The sequence below is a fragment of the Alexandromys fortis genome, unplaced genomic scaffold (genome assembly GCF_014885135.2).
Source record: "Alexandromys fortis isolate MF-2015 unplaced genomic scaffold, M_Fortis_MF-2015_v1.1 scaffold_4, whole genome shotgun sequence".
Classification (NCBI taxonomy): domain Eukaryota; kingdom Metazoa; phylum Chordata; class Mammalia; order Rodentia; family Cricetidae; genus Alexandromys; species Alexandromys fortis.
This window is the reverse complement of record NW_026067944.1, coordinates 31,484,539-31,502,333: the sequence shown is the minus strand read 5'-3', so window position 1 is coordinate 31,502,333 and position 17,795 is coordinate 31,484,539. Positions and strand designations below refer to the sequence as shown.

The 17,795-nt window shown below is 41.4% G+C and overlaps 2 protein-coding genes and 1 long non-coding RNA gene across 13 annotated transcripts in view; 2 read left to right on the top strand and 1 right to left on the bottom strand.

Annotated features, from left to right (window-relative positions):
• Phldb2 (pleckstrin homology like domain family B member 2) overlaps positions 1–11,335 on the top strand; it is a 222,771-nt gene extending 211,436 nt beyond the window's left edge. For all 9 annotated transcript variants that reach the window (XM_050148921.1, XM_050148925.1, XM_050148917.1 and 6 more), the window contains 5 exons: positions 1,159–1,249; positions 2,097–2,243; positions 4,328–4,547; positions 8,227–8,312; positions 9,621–11,335. In XM_050148921.1, the coding sequence (XP_050004878.1) occupies positions 1,159–1,249; positions 2,097–2,243; positions 4,328–4,547; positions 8,227–8,312; positions 9,621–9,761 (685 nt within the window). In that variant the 3' untranslated portion in view covers positions 9,762–11,335. The remainder of the gene's footprint in view (positions 1–1,158; positions 1,250–2,096; positions 2,244–4,327; positions 4,548–8,226; positions 8,313–9,620) is intronic.
• LOC126505693 (uncharacterized) lies at positions 10,959–13,534 on the bottom strand. Of its 2 annotated transcripts, none has more exons than XR_007592962.1 (2): positions 13,394–13,534; positions 10,959–12,228 (listed from the first exon to the last, which is right to left on the bottom strand). It is a non-coding gene; the product is annotated as an uncharacterized lncRNA (long non-coding RNA). The 2 variants fall into 2 exon arrangements; XR_007592961.1 differs by having other exon boundaries at positions 10,959–12,232; positions 13,394–13,528.
• A 259-nt stretch (positions 13,535–13,793) lies between these two features.
• Abhd10 (abhydrolase domain containing 10, depalmitoylase) overlaps positions 13,794–17,795 on the top strand; it is a 12,839-nt gene continuing 8,837 nt past the window's right edge. Inside the window, exons 1-3 of one of the 2 annotated variants that reach the window (XM_050148927.1) lie at positions 13,935–14,057; positions 15,146–16,030; positions 16,664–16,847. In XM_050148927.1, the coding sequence (XP_050004884.1) occupies positions 15,955–16,030; positions 16,664–16,847 (260 nt within the window). In that variant the 5' untranslated portion in view covers positions 13,935–14,057; positions 15,146–15,954. Of the gene's footprint in view, positions 14,058–15,145; positions 16,031–16,663; positions 16,848–17,795 lie in introns of both variants that reach the window. The other variant, XM_050148926.1, reaches the window with a different exon arrangement.

Here is a 17,795-nt window from a genome sequence, read left to right as displayed (position 1 = left end):
CACATGCACAGAACACATGTATCCTACACACACACAGGTGTCCATGTACATATATTATTTAGTCATGCTTTATATGATGTACTCTAATGACCTGAAGGGCTCTGTGTATTCCCCTTTGTACAAACTTTTATTTTTATACACTTTCTATGAATGACAAACAAAACAGCCTGTCCATTCTCAAGTGAGCCTAGAAACAAGGTAGGGGCTTGAGTGAGCACAGCACACTGTGCAGGACACAGCAGGGCTCTTCATGAATGAAACATCTGGATATATGACCTCTGACCTAGACCCTGGCTGTTCTTTCAGCTCGCACTCTTTTGTTTTTTCCCTTTACTTGTTGGGGTGATGTCGTTTCTAAGATGCATTTCTTTTACCGTTCTTGAATCCCTTTGTGCATTTTCCCCATTAATTAACAGGGGAGGGAAGGCTCTGAACAAAACTGACCACCCCTTACTCAGTGTGCCTGTACAAGTCACTTTGACATTGGTATCATTTAAAAAGTAAAAGGCCCACACACTCAAAATACAGCAAGCTACAGGGGTAACACTGAACACCGTGACTTCAGACATTAGGCATCATTTACATAGACAGTGATGATAGTCTCGTTTGTACGATGATGTGAGAGTCAGGAGCTGAAGGGAAGCTCACATGGCTGTCACTGTTAGACTGGCTGTCGCTGTTAGACGTGAAGGCTGCATTTTGGATGCATACTTTGTAAGAAGATTCAGCTTTTCCTTCTTTGCTTCTAACCGGTTTACATTGGTCTTGTCTTGCATGTCCACTTTTGACTCCTATACTGAGATCAATCTCAGCTATGATTTTTCAGAGATGAATTGATTCACCCCTTAAGACCAATGACTCATGTGTCCTTCCTTCAAATTGTATGTTTTGATTGTGACATGAAACCTGGCTCTGTGTGTGTGTGTGTATGTATGTATGTGTGTGAGACACACACACAAGGAGATATCTGATATGTAATTTTAGTGTGTGTATCTTGAGAGACTTATCAGGCTGAACAAATGTGGTTTTCTAAAAATACATTTGCATTAATTCTTTGAGAATTTCCCATATGCATACAATGTATTTTAATCACAATGCTCCTCCATGATTCCTCTCCTCTGGCAAATATTCTTAAGAGGTTTTTTCTATTCACATCAGTGCCAGCACATCCAATATTGCCAGGATAGAAGAAATGGAGAGACTCTTGAAACAGGCTCATGCGGAAAAGACCCGGCTGCTTGAATCCAGGGTAAGGCAGAGCTCCTGCCAGGAGCTTGTGATGGGCATGGGGCGAGGAGCCCTACACTTGCCAGCAGCATTCCTTCAAGGCCATGACTGAGCACTGTGAACTTGGGTAGCCACTCAGCCTCCTTTCCTTTCCAAATGGAAAGGTACAAGAGAGATGGCTTCAGGGCCCTTTGCTGTGCTTTTATGCCCAGGAACTTCACGCGTGTGTCTGTGTTTTCGCAGAGAACGAAAATGACAATGGATGTTTCCCCCTTGGTGGCCATGTAGATGTTTTCTTGAGAAAATTGGAAAAATGACATTTCTTTATGTGTCCTCTTGTCCTTCCCAACTCATGCTGACCTCACGTTATTGTGAGTTTATTTCAGGCCAGAATCAGAACTTCCTTAGGAATCCCACCCCCACCCCCAACGCCTTTGCATCCTGCCCCGAGGGCACCTCCTTTCCTTTTCCACTTCCTACAAAGCTTCCTCTGTGACCTCCAGCCAGGAAGCTACAGAGCAATAACAGGAATTGGAAGGGCCTGTGGCCTTCACCCAGGACAGTCTCCCAGAAAAAAAGCCTAAACTGCATGACTAATATGGCATGACAGTTTGCAAGGAAGAACAAAATGCCTGCCTGTACTTACAAGCCCAATTTTCACTGAAGACTAGTATTTAATTGTTGGCATAGGTGACTTTGGGAGCTATGCAGAAGGTGATCGTGATTTATGTTAGTCCAGGCTATATACTTTAAGAAACTAGGATACAACATGAAAACTGTCTAATGATAATTGGAGTTTGAGTATTTATTAGCTGGTCCCTTCAAGTGTAGGTGTCATTTCTGCAAGTAATTCTATATATGATAATTAGGAACGGGAAATGGAAGCCAAAAAACGAGCGCTGGAAGAAGAAAAACGACGCCGGGAAATCCTGGAAAAACGACTGCAAGAAGAAACCAGCCAGAGGCAGAAGTTAATAGAAAAAGAAGTGAAAATAAGAGAAAAACAAAGGGCACAGGTTGGTCAGTCAATGTGGATATATACGTGCAGGTTGCCCCCTGGTGGTCATTTTGTAGAAGACATTCATTTTGTCTGAATACCTAGTGCTTAAGGTGTACGTGGGTTAGTATGCAGGCTGTGTTCATTTTAGAACTTTTAGAGAACTGCCAAGCAACTGACACTTTTCTCTACTCACATGTGACTCACATGTTTTATTCTCTTGTTCAGAGAGAGAGAGAGACTTCCATCTATTCTCTGGGTGCATTTCAAAGGAGAATATGTTTTGTACTGCTTTGAATATTGCTATTGGAGTAGTTTTTTAAAACACACACAGGGGACCAGAGAGATGTCCCGGCAGTTAAGAGGACTTCTTTATCTTCCAGAGTACTGGAGTTCTGCTCTCAGCCAGCGCTCATGTTCGACAGCTCACAAACTGCCTGTTCCTATAACTTCAGCTCCACGGGGCCCAATACCCAATGGACTCTTCTGGAACAGTACTCAAGTGTATATTTACACACACACAAAATTAAAGGTTAAAAAATCAAATTAAAAATGTTAAAAAAACATATATATGTATAAATAGGTGATAGCTTGGAATATATATACATATATGTTTGTACATAGCTTATACTACTATGTATACATATATACACATATATATGTATATTATCATGCAAACTACAAACTGTGATGGAGGAAAGATTCTATCAGGCAATCTCTAGAAGCAAACTTTCCAAAACAGGATAAACTTAAATTGTACCAGGTCAATTTCCTAGTGTGGTAGTAGTATCCCCCCCACTTTTTTCTCTAACTACATATGTCCTCTTTCCTACACCAATCTATAATACTGCTCCTTCAGTTAACAAACAGCCAAATTTAGGAAAAATATCCATTTGGTTTAGCTCTCTTTCTGGGTCAGTGCAGATTTAAATCCCTGCTCTTTTCACTCTAGCCGCTTCATTATATATATATTTCCTGAGGATAAAGAAAAAAATACTGCAGCCTGTAAAGCTCACATTCGTTTCATCAAAGTTGGTCATTCCTCCAGTAGACTCAAAGGCATTATTTCCCTCATCAACTCCGGATGCTGCCCATTTGGTCCTACAGCGCCTGGCTGCTGTCTTTAAAATTTTATGTGGACTGGGACTTTGGCAAGCCTGTGGCAGCTGCCTTACAGGGAAGGTAAAACACTGAGGAAAAGTGGAAACTGAAATGGATCCTTTCATTGGACCATACTCTGACCTCTGCTAAACTCTGATGGTCATCACAAAGACAGAGAAGGTCACCCATGCCTGGAATTCTGAAGTCAAACCAAAGGGCAGAATTCTATTTTAAACTTGATTATAAGCTTTTCCTCCAACTATACGATTAGATCATTTCCCCAGGGCAAAAGCATGGAATTATTTAGCAGAATTTGAGAGAGAGAGAGAGAGAGAGAGAGAGAGAGAGAGAGAGAGAGAGAGAGGAGAGAGAGAGGAGAGAACATTAGGAAGCAGCATCCATGGTGATCTGTGCTTCCTGGATGATGTGAACCTCGGCCCTCATCATTAGGAAGACAAGACATCTGTGTACGTTCCCTGGGGCCTCTGCTCCCATACAGCTTCCCACTTAGCTCCAGGATCGATTCTACCCTCAGTTTATTTTAACATCTCTTTTCAAAGAATATACCTTAACTCCGTGGGATCTTCTGGGGGTCATGGCTCCCATACAGTGTCTGTTCGATCAGACCGTGTGTGGATGACCTTAGAACTGCATTGTGTTGTGGTGAGGGAAGGAGCAGCTGGATGGCAGCACGGCTCACTCCCTACACGGCCTCCGGGCTGACTTCTCTGATGTTCCACTGGTGAGGTCTTTTCATCCTCTCTTCTGCCCCTCTCAAGGAATAGAATCAACAGGCCTGCTTTCAGGCACCCCTTCTCTAATGGAGTACCCTGATTAAATGTCTGCTGCTTAGGCTGCAGTGACAAGTGCTTTGTTTACCTTGGGTCCTTGTGAATTACTTGGCATCTTAAGGCTTTGGCTCTACCTGTCCTTCTCACATCTAACACGTGATCTGAAATGAAACAGTTCTCTGTAGCAGAAACGGGTTTTGCTCTTTTCCAGGCTCGTCCTCTGACTCGCTATCTGCCTGTCCGGAAGGAAGACTTCGATTTGCGGAGTCATGTGGAGACAGCGGGCCACAATATTGACACCTGTTTTCATGTGTCAATCACAGAGAAGACCTGCCGAGGATACCTCATCAAAATGGGTGGAAAAATTAAAACGTGGAAGAAACGCTGGTTTGTTTTTGACCGGAATAAGCGGACATTTTCTTATTATGCAGGTGAGTGATAAAACAAATTGAAGCAATGCATTCAAATCTACTAAAAATAAAAGGAAATAGAAATTCATCATCTGAACCAGAAAATTTTCGAGGCTGAGACAGTAGGATCCATTTGAACCCATGAATGTGAGACTAACCTAGGCAATGTGGTGAGACCCTGTCTCAAAAAGAAAAGAAACATAAAAAGAGAGAGGAAAGAAAGAAAGAAAGAAAGGAAGGAAGGAAGGAAGGAAGGAAGGAAGGAAGGAAGGAAGGAAGGAAGGCTGATATATAGAATAATTAATGGCAATGATAGCTTGGTAGGCATACATATATTTTGTATCCATATTTATACAGTTAAATATGTTATGAATTTCATTTTTTACAAATAGAAATCATGTGACTTTAAAAATGTGAATCAATCTATTCTATATATGAAATAACAGCCCAAATACATATTAAATGGAATGTATATTTACATTAAATTATTGCCCTGTAAACCACGAGGCCAGAGAAAATACCCCATTAGTATGTATTTACTTTTCGCCATATGTCCTATTTAGATTACACAGAGCCAAGCAGCCCTCGTTGCCAGTCGTTGAGCTGTGCTTTGTAAGGTACTCGGACCTCTCAAGTATAGAGAGTAGAGCTCATCAGCAAACTAGGAAATAAGAACGCATTCATTAAGTGTGGAAAGCAGTTTGAGAGTCTTACATGCTTAACCATGGGAAGCATACTCTACCGAATCTTATGAAAACATAACTGGTTAAAAAGAGTCTGTGGTGAGGCACAGTCGTACATAACTGCAGTCTCATCATTCAACGGATAAAAACAGAATGGTGAGTCTGAAGCCAGCCTGGGCTACATAGCGAGAAACCCTATGTACAAGCAACAAAATAAACGAGGTAGCATCTAATTTACTCGTGCACTGAATGCGAAACATGCCCGTTACAGACATTAGCATAGTCTAAGTCTCTTCAGCTGCTAAGAAGGGGTGGTGTACCACCCCGGTTCCCATATTTCGAGGTCACTGGTTAGGAGAGCATAGTCAGAATCACAATTTGCACTGGGCATGGGATGAGAAGCCAGAACCAGTGGATAAAAGGAAATATTGCCCAAGGAGTCCCAGGCCTGCGTTGAAGAAGCAGCCTGAGACCCACACCTTTCAGTGAGGGGCTCCAGTTAACTCTGAAGTTGCTGGTTAGAGCTAATGGCCTGGCCCTCATAGGAGCCTGCTTTTTATCCAGAGTTTCATAAAGGCCGGCAGTAGCAACCTCAGTGCAAATAGGAAAGATACCTGCTTCATAAGAAATCCAATGTAGCATCCATCAACACATAGGCATGGTTGTGTGGCAAGCTAGTATTTATAGACAGCCTCACTCGGAATGTTCCAACAGACAAGATTCAAAGGCCTTCGAAGAGATAGCATTTTCATTACCCCATGTTTTTCTGGTCTGTGAGCCTGTTTCCAGTTTTGTGTACATCAGTCAGGTGTGTGGTTCAGGGACCCTACTAACCTCCCTCTCTCTAACCCATGCAAGACCTGTTTCTATTGAAACTCTGGATAGTTGATTTTTCTGTTTTATTTTAAGTAGCAAGTTTCTGGCATATTCAAAGCCCTAGTACCCAAACTGAAAAGGAATAGATTCCTCCAGCTCTTTTGCATTCACATCGGAAGTGACTGAGCAGTGGAACAGCCTTGGGTCGATGCTGCCTTGGCCCTGTTCACTGCTGTCAATCATTAGCTGTGTGTGCTCTACATGGCCCAGCCCCCATCCCTTTTCCAAACACCCTCAAGCATAGGCAAAGATCCATCTCTAACCACCCCCAAAGATGCAGCTCAGGCTAGCCTTGACCCTACGAAAGCCACACCCCCTTGGCTTCTCATCAAGGTAAATGGCCTCACTACAGGCAAACACGAGTGCTGAAAACCTTTAAAGAACACTGGGACTCTGTCATGCATGACCTTGCCCTTTGTACTCAGCTCTTCCAGAAAGCCTCTAGAGAACACAGGCCTAGGAAGAGGTCTGTAAGCTGTTGAGGGAGATAGTGAATTGAAGTATCTCACCCACATCCATGCTGATCCCTCAGTTCACAGTGGAGTGAGAAGTTCATGTTTTTTCAGAGTGCATTCTCCCTGACGAGATGGCCTGAAAACAAAACGTCATTCCCCAGTTTTCTGCCTACTGGAAACACTGGCATTTTACTTTTGTCTCCAGATTTTAATCTTACATGTGTTAGGAGCAAACAAGGTGTTACTGTATTCCCTCGAATTAACTGTAGGATCTTTTCCAAGAAATGTTTGAAAGCTGCGCTGACCTTCTCTCTCAACTGACTCTGGCTGGAATCCACCGAGCATGGTATTAATTAAAACAATATTTTCCAATGAAGAGCCAAAGCAAACATACGCAACTATGGCCCCTGGTCAGTTATGTTAGGGAAGACTGGGTTAAATGTGGTCTGGGCCGGTGTTTATGAGCCAGCTCTGTATTATTAGTGGAGAAAAGGAGGCGTTTACTCAGTAAAAATACTAACATTCAATGAAGCCTGCATATGAAAAGTCTCTTTCTTGCCATGTGTTCCGGTCTCCCACTGGTAAACCTAAAATAGATTCTATACATTGTGTACACATATACACAACACACCTATGCACACATGCACACATACAATTTGATTTTCTTACTATGCTAAAGCTTATGGCCATGGACTGTTAGAGAAAGCTAAGTCTGAGTTACTTTCCTAACTGCTTTTACACAGTTTGAGTCCAGAGTTATCCAGACTGCTCATGTCACAGCATGGAAGATTTTTTCCTTGTGATTGTGTGCAGGTACTGCCATTGTTTCAACAGCTAAGGTGACCCGCTGTGTGGCTAGCCAGTCATTCATATGTCTCTTGTTCAGACTCAAGCAGGACTCCTGTGTCAGTCAACACAGACCCAGAGCAGCCGCTGCTTGTGACTTCATTGCTTAAATAAATAAATAAAGTTTCAAAGTAAAACTCGAGAAGAGGGTCTGTGCATCTTTAGCTGGGTTGTTTTCCTGGTTGCTCTCTAATGGGAGTGGTCTCTCCCATGTTTCTCCCAACAACTGCTGGCAGCCGCTTCCCTTCTCCTCATACCTACACCCTCAGAAGATGGTCATTTAATAGGACACAGAGAGGTGGTGATTGACTGGTTGGTTGTTTCAGTGGCTATTTTGTTTTGTTCTTTAATCTCAGTGCTCAGCAGGGAGAGAGAGGCAGGCCTGTAAGCTTGAGGCTAGCCTAGTCTACATAGTGAGTTCTAGGGCAGCCTTAGCTATGTAGAGAGACACTACCTCAAAATAATTAAACAAATAAATCAATGGCCAAATGCATTTAAAATAAAGAAAACATTAACCCTATTCTTGGACAGTTTCACACATGTGTAAGATGAATTGCTATCAGTCACTCCTTTATTCACCCTGTCTTGTTCTCTACTGATCTCCTTCCCACATTCATGGCTTTTTATTTTGTGACACACTGAGTTTAACCAGAGCCATCTATTCACACAGATGTTTGGGGCTGTCCACTGGAGCCTGGTGGGCTCACCTAGGTTATCTGAATTAATCTAAGATAATTTATTGTTAGATAAATATTTTAATGAGGATAATTAATCACGAGCCTGATGTTTTTCCTGTTCATCGGTGGCACTAAAGTACTTCACACTCATATATCTTTGCAGACAAGCATGAGGCTAAATTAAAGGGAGTGATATACTTTCAAGCCATCGAAGAAGTGTATTATGATCACCTCAAGAATGCTAATAAGGTAAGTATCAATTTCCTCAGTTTCTGCAACTTTTTCCCCTGAGCCCTTTGTACTCCAGGCAACTGCTTTATCCTCAGCCCCTTTTCATGTTCTGTTTTTGAGACAGGGTCTCACTGTCATAAGCCACACATTGGGGTGACATCTGTTGGGGTTCAGCCTCCACAAAATTTGCACATTCCAGGGTAGAGCAAGAGGATTAGAATCATTAAGCAAAAGGAACAGAGATATGAGAGAAATAAGAGACAGAAACACAGAACAGCACTGGAAGGGAAAGTCAGTGAATACTGAACCTGCCCACGTTTGTTTTCCACACGCTTATATACTCCACTCTAAAATAGGAAGAGGAGGCAACAGACTCCCATAACATGATATAAGCAATAGACCAAGTATCCTTCCTGCAGGCAGCCAGTCCCTGGAACCTTCTGCCAATCTCCTCTGAAGGAGCAGGAACAGCAAGGTGGAGTGGATCCACCTCTATACTCAAAATACTAGTTAACCACACACTGGGTTAGGAAATCGTTTGTAGCCATACCTGTTGTCAACAACTTTGAGAGAGCAAGAATAAGTTCAGACTCTGTGACTTTAGTCAAAGAGGAATAGGCTCACATCTGTGGGCCCCCATAGTCTCACTCTGTTGCCTGGACTTGCTTTGAACTTGCAATGCCCCTACTTCAGCCAGCCTCCTGAGTAGGTGGTGTTATGAGCATCTGCAACTAATACTTGATAATTTCTGTAATTTGAATATGTAATCGAGGTAGGTTATTTGGGGATTTTAAATGATTTAGAGGTTGTGGTCTCACATGATGGACAAAATGTTCAGAGCACTGCTGCAAGTTAAAATTGAAAATACACTGGGTAAATGGTTGATGTTTAGGGATAAAGTCACGAGGACATAAGGAAAGTGCTGGATGTAACGGTCTGGGAGACACTCATAAGCTGCTATGCAAGCATTTTTGGAGGGAACTATTCTATATATAATATATATGAAGGCAAATCATAACGTATCAGGACCTTTTAAAGGTCAGGAATAACCCTTATTATTCTCCCATCAGCTAGACACCATGCTTTACCAACTAGTTAGTGAATCTGTGAGCTCTGCATGAGAGTTCTTATAGAAAAGCCAGACAGATGGCCCATCCTGAGGAAGGTGCAAGGGGCCTCCGGAGGGGAAAGTTGTAGTGTAGCATACAATACCTTTATAAGTTTCTGTCAAGGGCAGCTTTGAAAGCATAAGAACGTTCACATGCCGTTGCTGATGCTCAACTTTCCAAATGTCTCTTTGACATTCTGTTCTTGTTTTAATTGCAGAGTCCGAACCCACTACTCACCTTTAGCGTGAAGACGCATGACAGAATCTATTACATGGTGGCTCCTTCCCCGGAGGCCATGCGGATCTGGATGGATGTCATAGTGACTGGAGCAGAAGGATACACGCACTTCCTGTTGTAATGAACTCCGGCAATGGCCCACTTTAGGGCAGACCGCAGTAGTCTCTCGCAAGAATGAAGCCATATCCCGTCTCAGATGGCAAGGCCCAACAGACGTCCCTTTAGCTGCGTGCACTCAGAACTCTTCATACTGGGAAGCCTTTTGTACAAAAGAAAGCAGGGCTCATAGTGACAGAACTGCAGCTCCCTTGACAAACCAAAACCAAAACACTATTTTCATAAGAGCATCACTTAGATGCGAATTTCTCATACACTCTTTTTATCAGTTGATGTTGGTTAAATACACTGAACGGTTTACACGATGTCTGTAAATATGTACTTAGAAATATACTATTTTAGCACCCAAATCATTAGCATTGGTAATCAGCTGCCTTCTTTGTAGGAAGTAGCATTTTTTAAAAAAATTAGCAAATAATAATTTAGAAGGCAACATATTTTAGACATTTTGCCTTAATTTTTAAATACTGCCCCCCAAACCAAAGACACGGCTTGCCTCCTGTTTAACATCAGTGTTACTCTCTCAATACTCTTTAAAATGGTATTGTGATGTCAGTTCTGGAGTGCCTCCCACCACAGAAGCTACTGCGCACTTATAGTAAACCAGGTTCTTAAAAAAACTTTTTAAAAAGGGAAAAAAAAGCTCCTTGTTTTTAGAAAAGGCCATCTTAGAAAACAGAAACCTGCAATATCTGGCAGTTGTAATTAAGGAGAATGCTTAGTGGGGGAAGCCTGTTCTGTTGAAGACTTGTTCATTCCTGGTGCTGAGAATAAAAGCAACCAGCAGCCACTTTCCTTTAGACTGCCCCCTTCCTCTTGCTCATGGGGCAGAGCTGTTAACTGCACCCTGACAAGGCATAACTATGAAGCCGTCTCTGGTTCGCTGAAAAACAGAACCATGCAAATATCTTTATTTTGAAGACAACCAAAATGCAAAGTAATGTTCTCTATGCTATATCTTTTTAGTTCTATCTCTACAGATAGCCTTGTTTCTAGAGCTATTTTTTTTTTATTTTAATGAAGTGACTTCGGGCAAGTCTCTTTTATAATCGTTCTCCAAGTGCCATTTATTTTAGTTGTTGTGTTTTGCGTTTGTAAGTATGAATGAACTCTTTCCGAATACATGCCGAATGGACAGAAGTAGAAAATAATGCCATTAACTTACTTGTACACGTGAAATGATTAGAAATGTCCACAAAACTTTGTCAGGCCTGACTGGGTACAATTTTTTTTTTTAAACTTACAGTGTACTTTTATACCTGTATACATGTTACCATTAACAAGATTTTGCAACTGGATGATGCCAGGTTTTACTTGAATAATGAGGGAGGAATATCATGACTGTAGGAGGTATATTTTCAGCTGGGATTTCTGCAGCAGTCCCCTTCAACTCTTGTGATCTAAAAACATTAAAATGCAGTTGCTAAGATCTGGTTGGCTGATGTAAAGACACAGCTTTTCTGTACTGTACTTTCCCCCATAGGCGGTAAGGGTATTCTAATCAGTTTGTATGTCTGAACCTTTTAGATATGTGTGCTAAATGTATTGAGTTTGGATTAAAGTGTTGACCTGATTTCACATTTGAAAGTAATCTCTCTCTCTCTCTCTCTCTCTCTCTCTCTCTCTCTCTCTCTCTCTCTCTCTCCCCTAACCTATCTGTAACATAGCAGAGGATGAACTAATCAGCAAAAGCTAGCAGTAGAATCTACATAACGGTAGATGTGCGCTGACATTGCTTACATTCCTATCACTGACAAAATGAGGTAAACGCTGAACATCTTACATGTCACGCTCATCCGTTTGTATTGATTAGCTATTGCTTCCCTAAAAGGTGCAATGCAAACATGAAGGAAAAGTCTGAGGCTTTTCCTCCTCAGGTGGGGACCTCTTCTGGGTGTCAGACAGAGAAGCTGCCTTCAAAAAAAAAAATGTCCTTTTACTTTTGTATGCTGATGAAAGAAACAATGACCAAGAAAAACCTTCACAACTGTTTGGCTTCAAGCTCACTACTGTCAGGGAAACTCTTTTGACAGTGCCATGAAACCACTTAGGTTTCTGATTTGTTTTGCTGGTAAGAGTGGATTGAGAAGGGAATCCATGGGTTCCCCCTTTTATGTGTATATACGATACTTCCTTCGTTAGGGTAAATCACAAGATTTTTCAAATTCTGCTACATATAAAGTACAAGGAGACACTCAAAAATAGAGTGCAAAAAGGGATGGGCTAACAATATCAAGGATAAGTTTGTGCTGTTAAGATACACAAATGAAAAAAAAAAAGATACACAAATGAGGTAGAATTCATTGGATAAAATTACCTTTCTGACTCAGTTCTTTGGCATCTCTATCCATCCTGGTCCTATATACGAACTGGCAAAGTGGGTCTGTGAAAACTCCCATTTCGACCCTGGCCATGGATCATACGAATGACTTGAGAGACACTGACCTGCAAACAGTTTTGTTGACACCGAGCTGTCTGTCAGGAGGAAGCAGAAGAGCTTTCATTCCGATACCGTGGGATTTGTGGGAGTCTCATTTTAGCATATCCTGGTGGGCACCTGGCTACTTCATGCAACAATGAGCTCTCTTGATGTTTCAGTGCTGTTCGCAGTGGTGAGGAGTCCCTATAACCTCAAAAGGGAAACATACAGCTATGCTCTGTTCCTCAATGTCTTCTCATGTTTCCAGGCAAAGATGACTTTAATCAGATAATGTAGGAATGGGGCATAGGTAAGTGAAGCAAAACCAAAATGATTTTTTAAAAAAAGATCTATTTTGTCTTTCTTTATTAAGCTTCTCCCGTGTGTTCTAACAGATCATGTTCTCAAGACTCCAAAGACATGCCTGGCTTTAACTCTGGTACCAATAACTGCTCCCAGATCTCTAAAGGGATAGAGTCCAAGTTTGTTTCTGTCGTTGTGACAAATGGCATGACCAAAGCCAACTTAAAGGAGAAAAGAGTTTATTTAGCTTACAGGGCACTGAGGAAAGCCAAGGCAGGGAATCATGGCAGAGGCTTGAAGCAGCGACCAAGGAGGAATATTGCTTACCACTTTGCTCCTAGTCTCACATTCAGCTGTCTTTCTTAAAACAGCACGGACACACCACCAGGGGGCGTACCGCCCACAGTGGGCTAGGCCCTCTTACATCAGTCAGCAATTAAGAAAGGGCCGGACAGACTGAGTACAGGCCAATCTGATGGACATGGGCATTTGTCAGTTAAGGTTCCTTCTTCCTAGATGCTCGAAGCTGACAAAAACTAACCAGGACAAACAGTGACATGGTTTTACCTGAAGTATTGCACTAGGGACAATAATTTCAACCAGAATACACAAGATAAGGCATATACAGTGATACTTGACCCCTCCCATATTATTTTGAAGGATGTCAGATTCCAGAGATCCTAGTATAACAGTTTGTTCAATTACAGCCATTGATTGCTCCCTGCCTTGTTTTTCATCTTAAAAATAAAATAAAATGGTGCTGTCTAAGGTAAACACGACCTTAGGAACCCGTGTTCTTTTTATTTAGGTCAGTCAGAAGCGCTGGGTGGTAGTTCAAAGAGTACCCGGAATTATGCGCGTTGTAACAAACATGACCGGATTGTCCGACAAAAGGCTAGTTGCCACTCACTCACCTAGCAGCCCTGTGTCTCCAGTATCTTTGCTTGGCAATCTGCTGAGTAAATGTTTGTTTGGGGGAGAGCAATGAAGGCCCAATGCTACTCCAATGATGTGAATTTCAGATTAAGGTCGCCTCTTGGAAACCTTGCCCGCGCAGGCTGAAACGCAGCCTTTGGGGACTGGTAATGCAAGAAGCCTAGCAATTCTTGTCACGGGTCTTTGGGTCCTCGGGATGATAACGTGATTTCCCTTCTATGAACGATCAATTCGGCCCTGGCTCCTCGCCGAGATTTCCCCGCAGCTCACTGTGAAGAAAGCCGGCCAAGGCCGCCCCAATGTCACAAGCCAGACGCCCTTTGGGGAGATAAATAGACCAAGAGAAGGTGGCCCGGCAGACACCCCCGTGCGCCCGCGGCTCCGCTCCAGACGCAAATCCCGCGCGACGCAGCGTAACCCCCCCCCCCCCCACACACACACACACACTTCCTGCGGACTGCGCGTGTGTGACCTCGGGTCCCCGCGACCCGCGCGGGCCTGTGGCGGGCGCAGGGGCGGCTGGGAAGATGGCGGCCTGGGTACCCTGTCGGAGGTGGGTGTGGGCGGCAGTGTCCTTCGGCCGTCCCCGAGGCCCGTTCGCTTCGCTAGCTCGAAAGCCCCCACGGGCATGGTGGCTACCAGGTTAGTGTACGGGAAGGAAGGCGTGGCTCGGGCTCGCCCGGCATTGGTCCGGTGCCCACCCGCCGGAGAGGGGCTTGGCGCTGCATTCAAAACTTCTGTGTGGCTCTCTGGGCACCCTGAGCACTTCTGGGGAGGGCTGGCAGAGGCGGCTTTCTGCTGGGGCCCAGGGCCGTTCTTGGAGGTCCTAGAGTGCGATTTACACAGCGATTTAAGGAGCGTTTGAGTTCTCTGAATCAAACGCCAAGACCAGAAAAGAATAAATTGAGATATGCATGTGATGTATTTGGTTATTACCTGCCTCTAGAGCTTTCCATACCGTTGTTTTGTTAAATGCTTAGCCCTGCCCATGGTTGACTTGAGGAAACATACAGAATGAGGCATGTTCTTTGTATGTGTAGATGCCATCTTTGGACCTAATATCTGATTTTTCTTCTCAAGAGAACTGTAATTGCTTTACAATGGAAACCAAAATTTGGATTAATATTACATACACACAATATATGATTTATATATTAATATATTATATTTAATATGTTTTATATATGAGCAATATATAATATAAACACATATATACATATTGTTATCCTTGAATGATATCATGGTGTGCTTTTTCGCTCCTTCCTTGCCACACAGCTGTCGACAGATGCATAGTATTTGGAATAGTAATGTCATTATATAAAGTAACATGATTTTAACGTATGTAACCAGTTTTAACTTTCACCGCACACCAAAAACAAAGTAAGTATTATGTAATGTCTGTAAACTATGGTATGCCAGTTCGTTAGCAAGAGTAAACTTTCGTTATCTCTTCAGCAGGGTTTGTTGACCATATATACACGGCAGGCTTTCAGCTGATCCATATTATATTTATAAAGATGGCTTATAGATTGAATGTTGCGTTGTTTGCTCACAAACATAAATTCAGTGGTCACTGCCTAGGATGCAGTTCATGTGTTCGGAAATAATGTGTGGAAGGAGATAAAAGGATTATTTGAGTGTTTAGTTAAGGAAATGGGAAGTGAACATTGCTGCTGATACAGACTGTTGACCAACACAGACCTATCCCCAGTAGCTCTGTTTTTCACCAGGTTTTAACTCAGCTCATTTTCCCATGCTCTGAACCTTTGAACCTGGCTGACAGGTAAAGGCGATAGCTTAAAGCTTTTCATTGGTTCTTGTGTGCTTGGGGAGTGTGTGTGGTTTGCTGGTGTTTGTGACACACGGTTTCACTGTAGAATCTCTGTGTGCAGTGTGATAATAATCTCACTGTGCAGGAAAGGGTGACCTGGAGCTCTTGGCCATCACATCCTGCCTGTGACTCGTGAGTGCTTACTGTCACTCTAGCCTCTCTAATAACTGACAAAACACAAACTGGACAAATTGAAAATGGGAAAAATTTTAGCAGTACACATGAGAGAGATCAACCACAAGTCATTTAATGGTTTTTTTTTGTTTGTTTGTTTTGTTTTTAAATGAGGGCTAACAAGGATAGCTCTGCAAGTAAACGCACTTGCCACCAAGACTGGCACCTGGACCTACAAGGTGGAGGGAGAGCCCATGTCCTGAGTTCCTCATATATGCTTAGTATGTGTATATGACACTAAATAAGTAACTTTAAAAAAAAACTTTTAAAAATAAAATAAAAGATTTATTGGTTGGGAAAATGACTATTCAGAAATATTCAAGCCTGCCTTTGGAAGGAAGAAAGTATGATTTTTTTTAAGTGTTTATATGGCTTTGATTTTTTTAATGTTGATTTTTTATTGGGGAAATTAAAACAATGAACTGGAGTAGCCCTGTAAGATTCACATTTTTCCTGTTATATTTAAATAACCCTTTGTGTATCACCTACAGAAAAAACAGCCAACAAAAGTAAACACAGCGATTACAGAGTTGTATGAGAAGAATTTTTCCCAGAGTGCTGCTTGATCCAGTATTATCTTTAAAGGAACAACCTTTTGAAACTCCATTTGGTAGGAAGTTGCGGTGGCTTCTTCCCTGTTTCCTGGCATTCCTGGGGAGAATTGCTCAGGGCTTCCGCCATCTTGCTTCCTTGCTAAGTGCTTTCCCAACTCAGGAGTATTTTACATCTGCTTCCCATATCTCGGCATTGTGGGTGCCTGCAGTTTTGCCAGTTCATCTTTGAAATAATTCTGTAAAGGCAAAGGAAAGGGAAAGACAGAACACACATGCGCTTCTTTTCCCCCACTTATATGACCAAAAGTAGAAAATGTAAAATTCCTGAAACATTGTTAAAACAAAACAGAAAAAACCCTTCAGGGAGAGGCTAAGTGGTGTATTTAAATCTAAATGTTAAATGCTACTGTCCAGAATAATCACGTGGTGCCAACATGAAGATTATTTTTTTGTTGAGCCCGTCTTTTGTTTCACTGAACTTTCTGCCTCATTGTGTACTTTGGAAAAGTATGATTGGTCCTTGCTCTAAAAAAAATAAATTTTGATGAAACTTTAAAACTAAGTATCTCGTGCTCGAAGCCTATTTTGATTTTTCTATCAAATGCAATGAGTTAAAGTTAAGATTTGAAAATGTGATTTTCCAAAATTAATTTTCAAACTATAATTCATGCTTTGTGTACTTTGTTTAGCTTTCAGACAAAAGGTATCACTCTCTTTCCTTAACCGACCAGACCTTCCAAGCCTGGCTTATAAGAAGCTAAAAGGCAAAACCCCAGGAATTATCTTCATCCCGGGCTATCTTTCTGATATGAATGGTAAAAAGGCACTGGCAATTGAGGAGTTTTGCAAATCTCTAGGTCACGCCTGTATAAGGTAGGAACAATACATATCAGAGAATATATTACCATTTAGCGTTATAATAGAGCCAACTCAAGTAAATGCCAGCATTTTAGTAGATGAATTTATTTCAGTAGTATACAGACTTTCATCTTGTTTAGGATCTTTAAGGTTTTTGTGCCATGCTGGCTAGATAAGGGAACTACCAACTAAGTTCTAAACATACAGTAATCTGTGTGGCAAAAACATATATGCTCATTGGGTTTCTTGTTATCGCTTGTGTTGATGGATTTTCTACTAAAGACATAGAATTTATTTGATCACTGTTTTATTACTTTCTAAAATAGATATTTAGGACTGAGAGTATATAGCTCAGCGTTAGAGCTCGTGTTTAGCACAAAATCCTGAATTCAATCCGTAGCACAACTCACACACAAAAAAGTATTTTTAAAAGTAATATAACATTGTAAGATTAATATTGTGTAATTTACATTTCTGTTTTCTTTTACTTACATTATCTAAATGAATGTGAGCATAAACAAGGTTTATGTTTAGTTAAAACTTAATTTCATAGTTGTTTCTTCCTTTTCACTCAGATATCTTAATAAAAATGTATTCACATAACAAAATTTGTTAGGTTTATCAAATTTTTTGATATTTTAATTTTAAGAAGGGAATATAGTTTAATGGGGAAAACATTGACATAGAATTGAAGAAATAAGGATTGAGGGCAGAATTCTTTCAGTAACTGATGAAACAAATCAGTAACACCCAGTAGACACATGTTTGTTATCCAATAAGAGAAAGCTGGACCAAAGATAATTTCTGAGTTTTTTTCCTAGTGCTCACATCCTAAAAATCTATTCATTTAAATGTTTAAAAACATCTCATTAATATTTGTTCAGTAATTCTAGAAAATACAGCTCCATATAAAACTTTTTTTTAAACAAAGGGTTTATTTATTTATTTATTTATTTATTTATT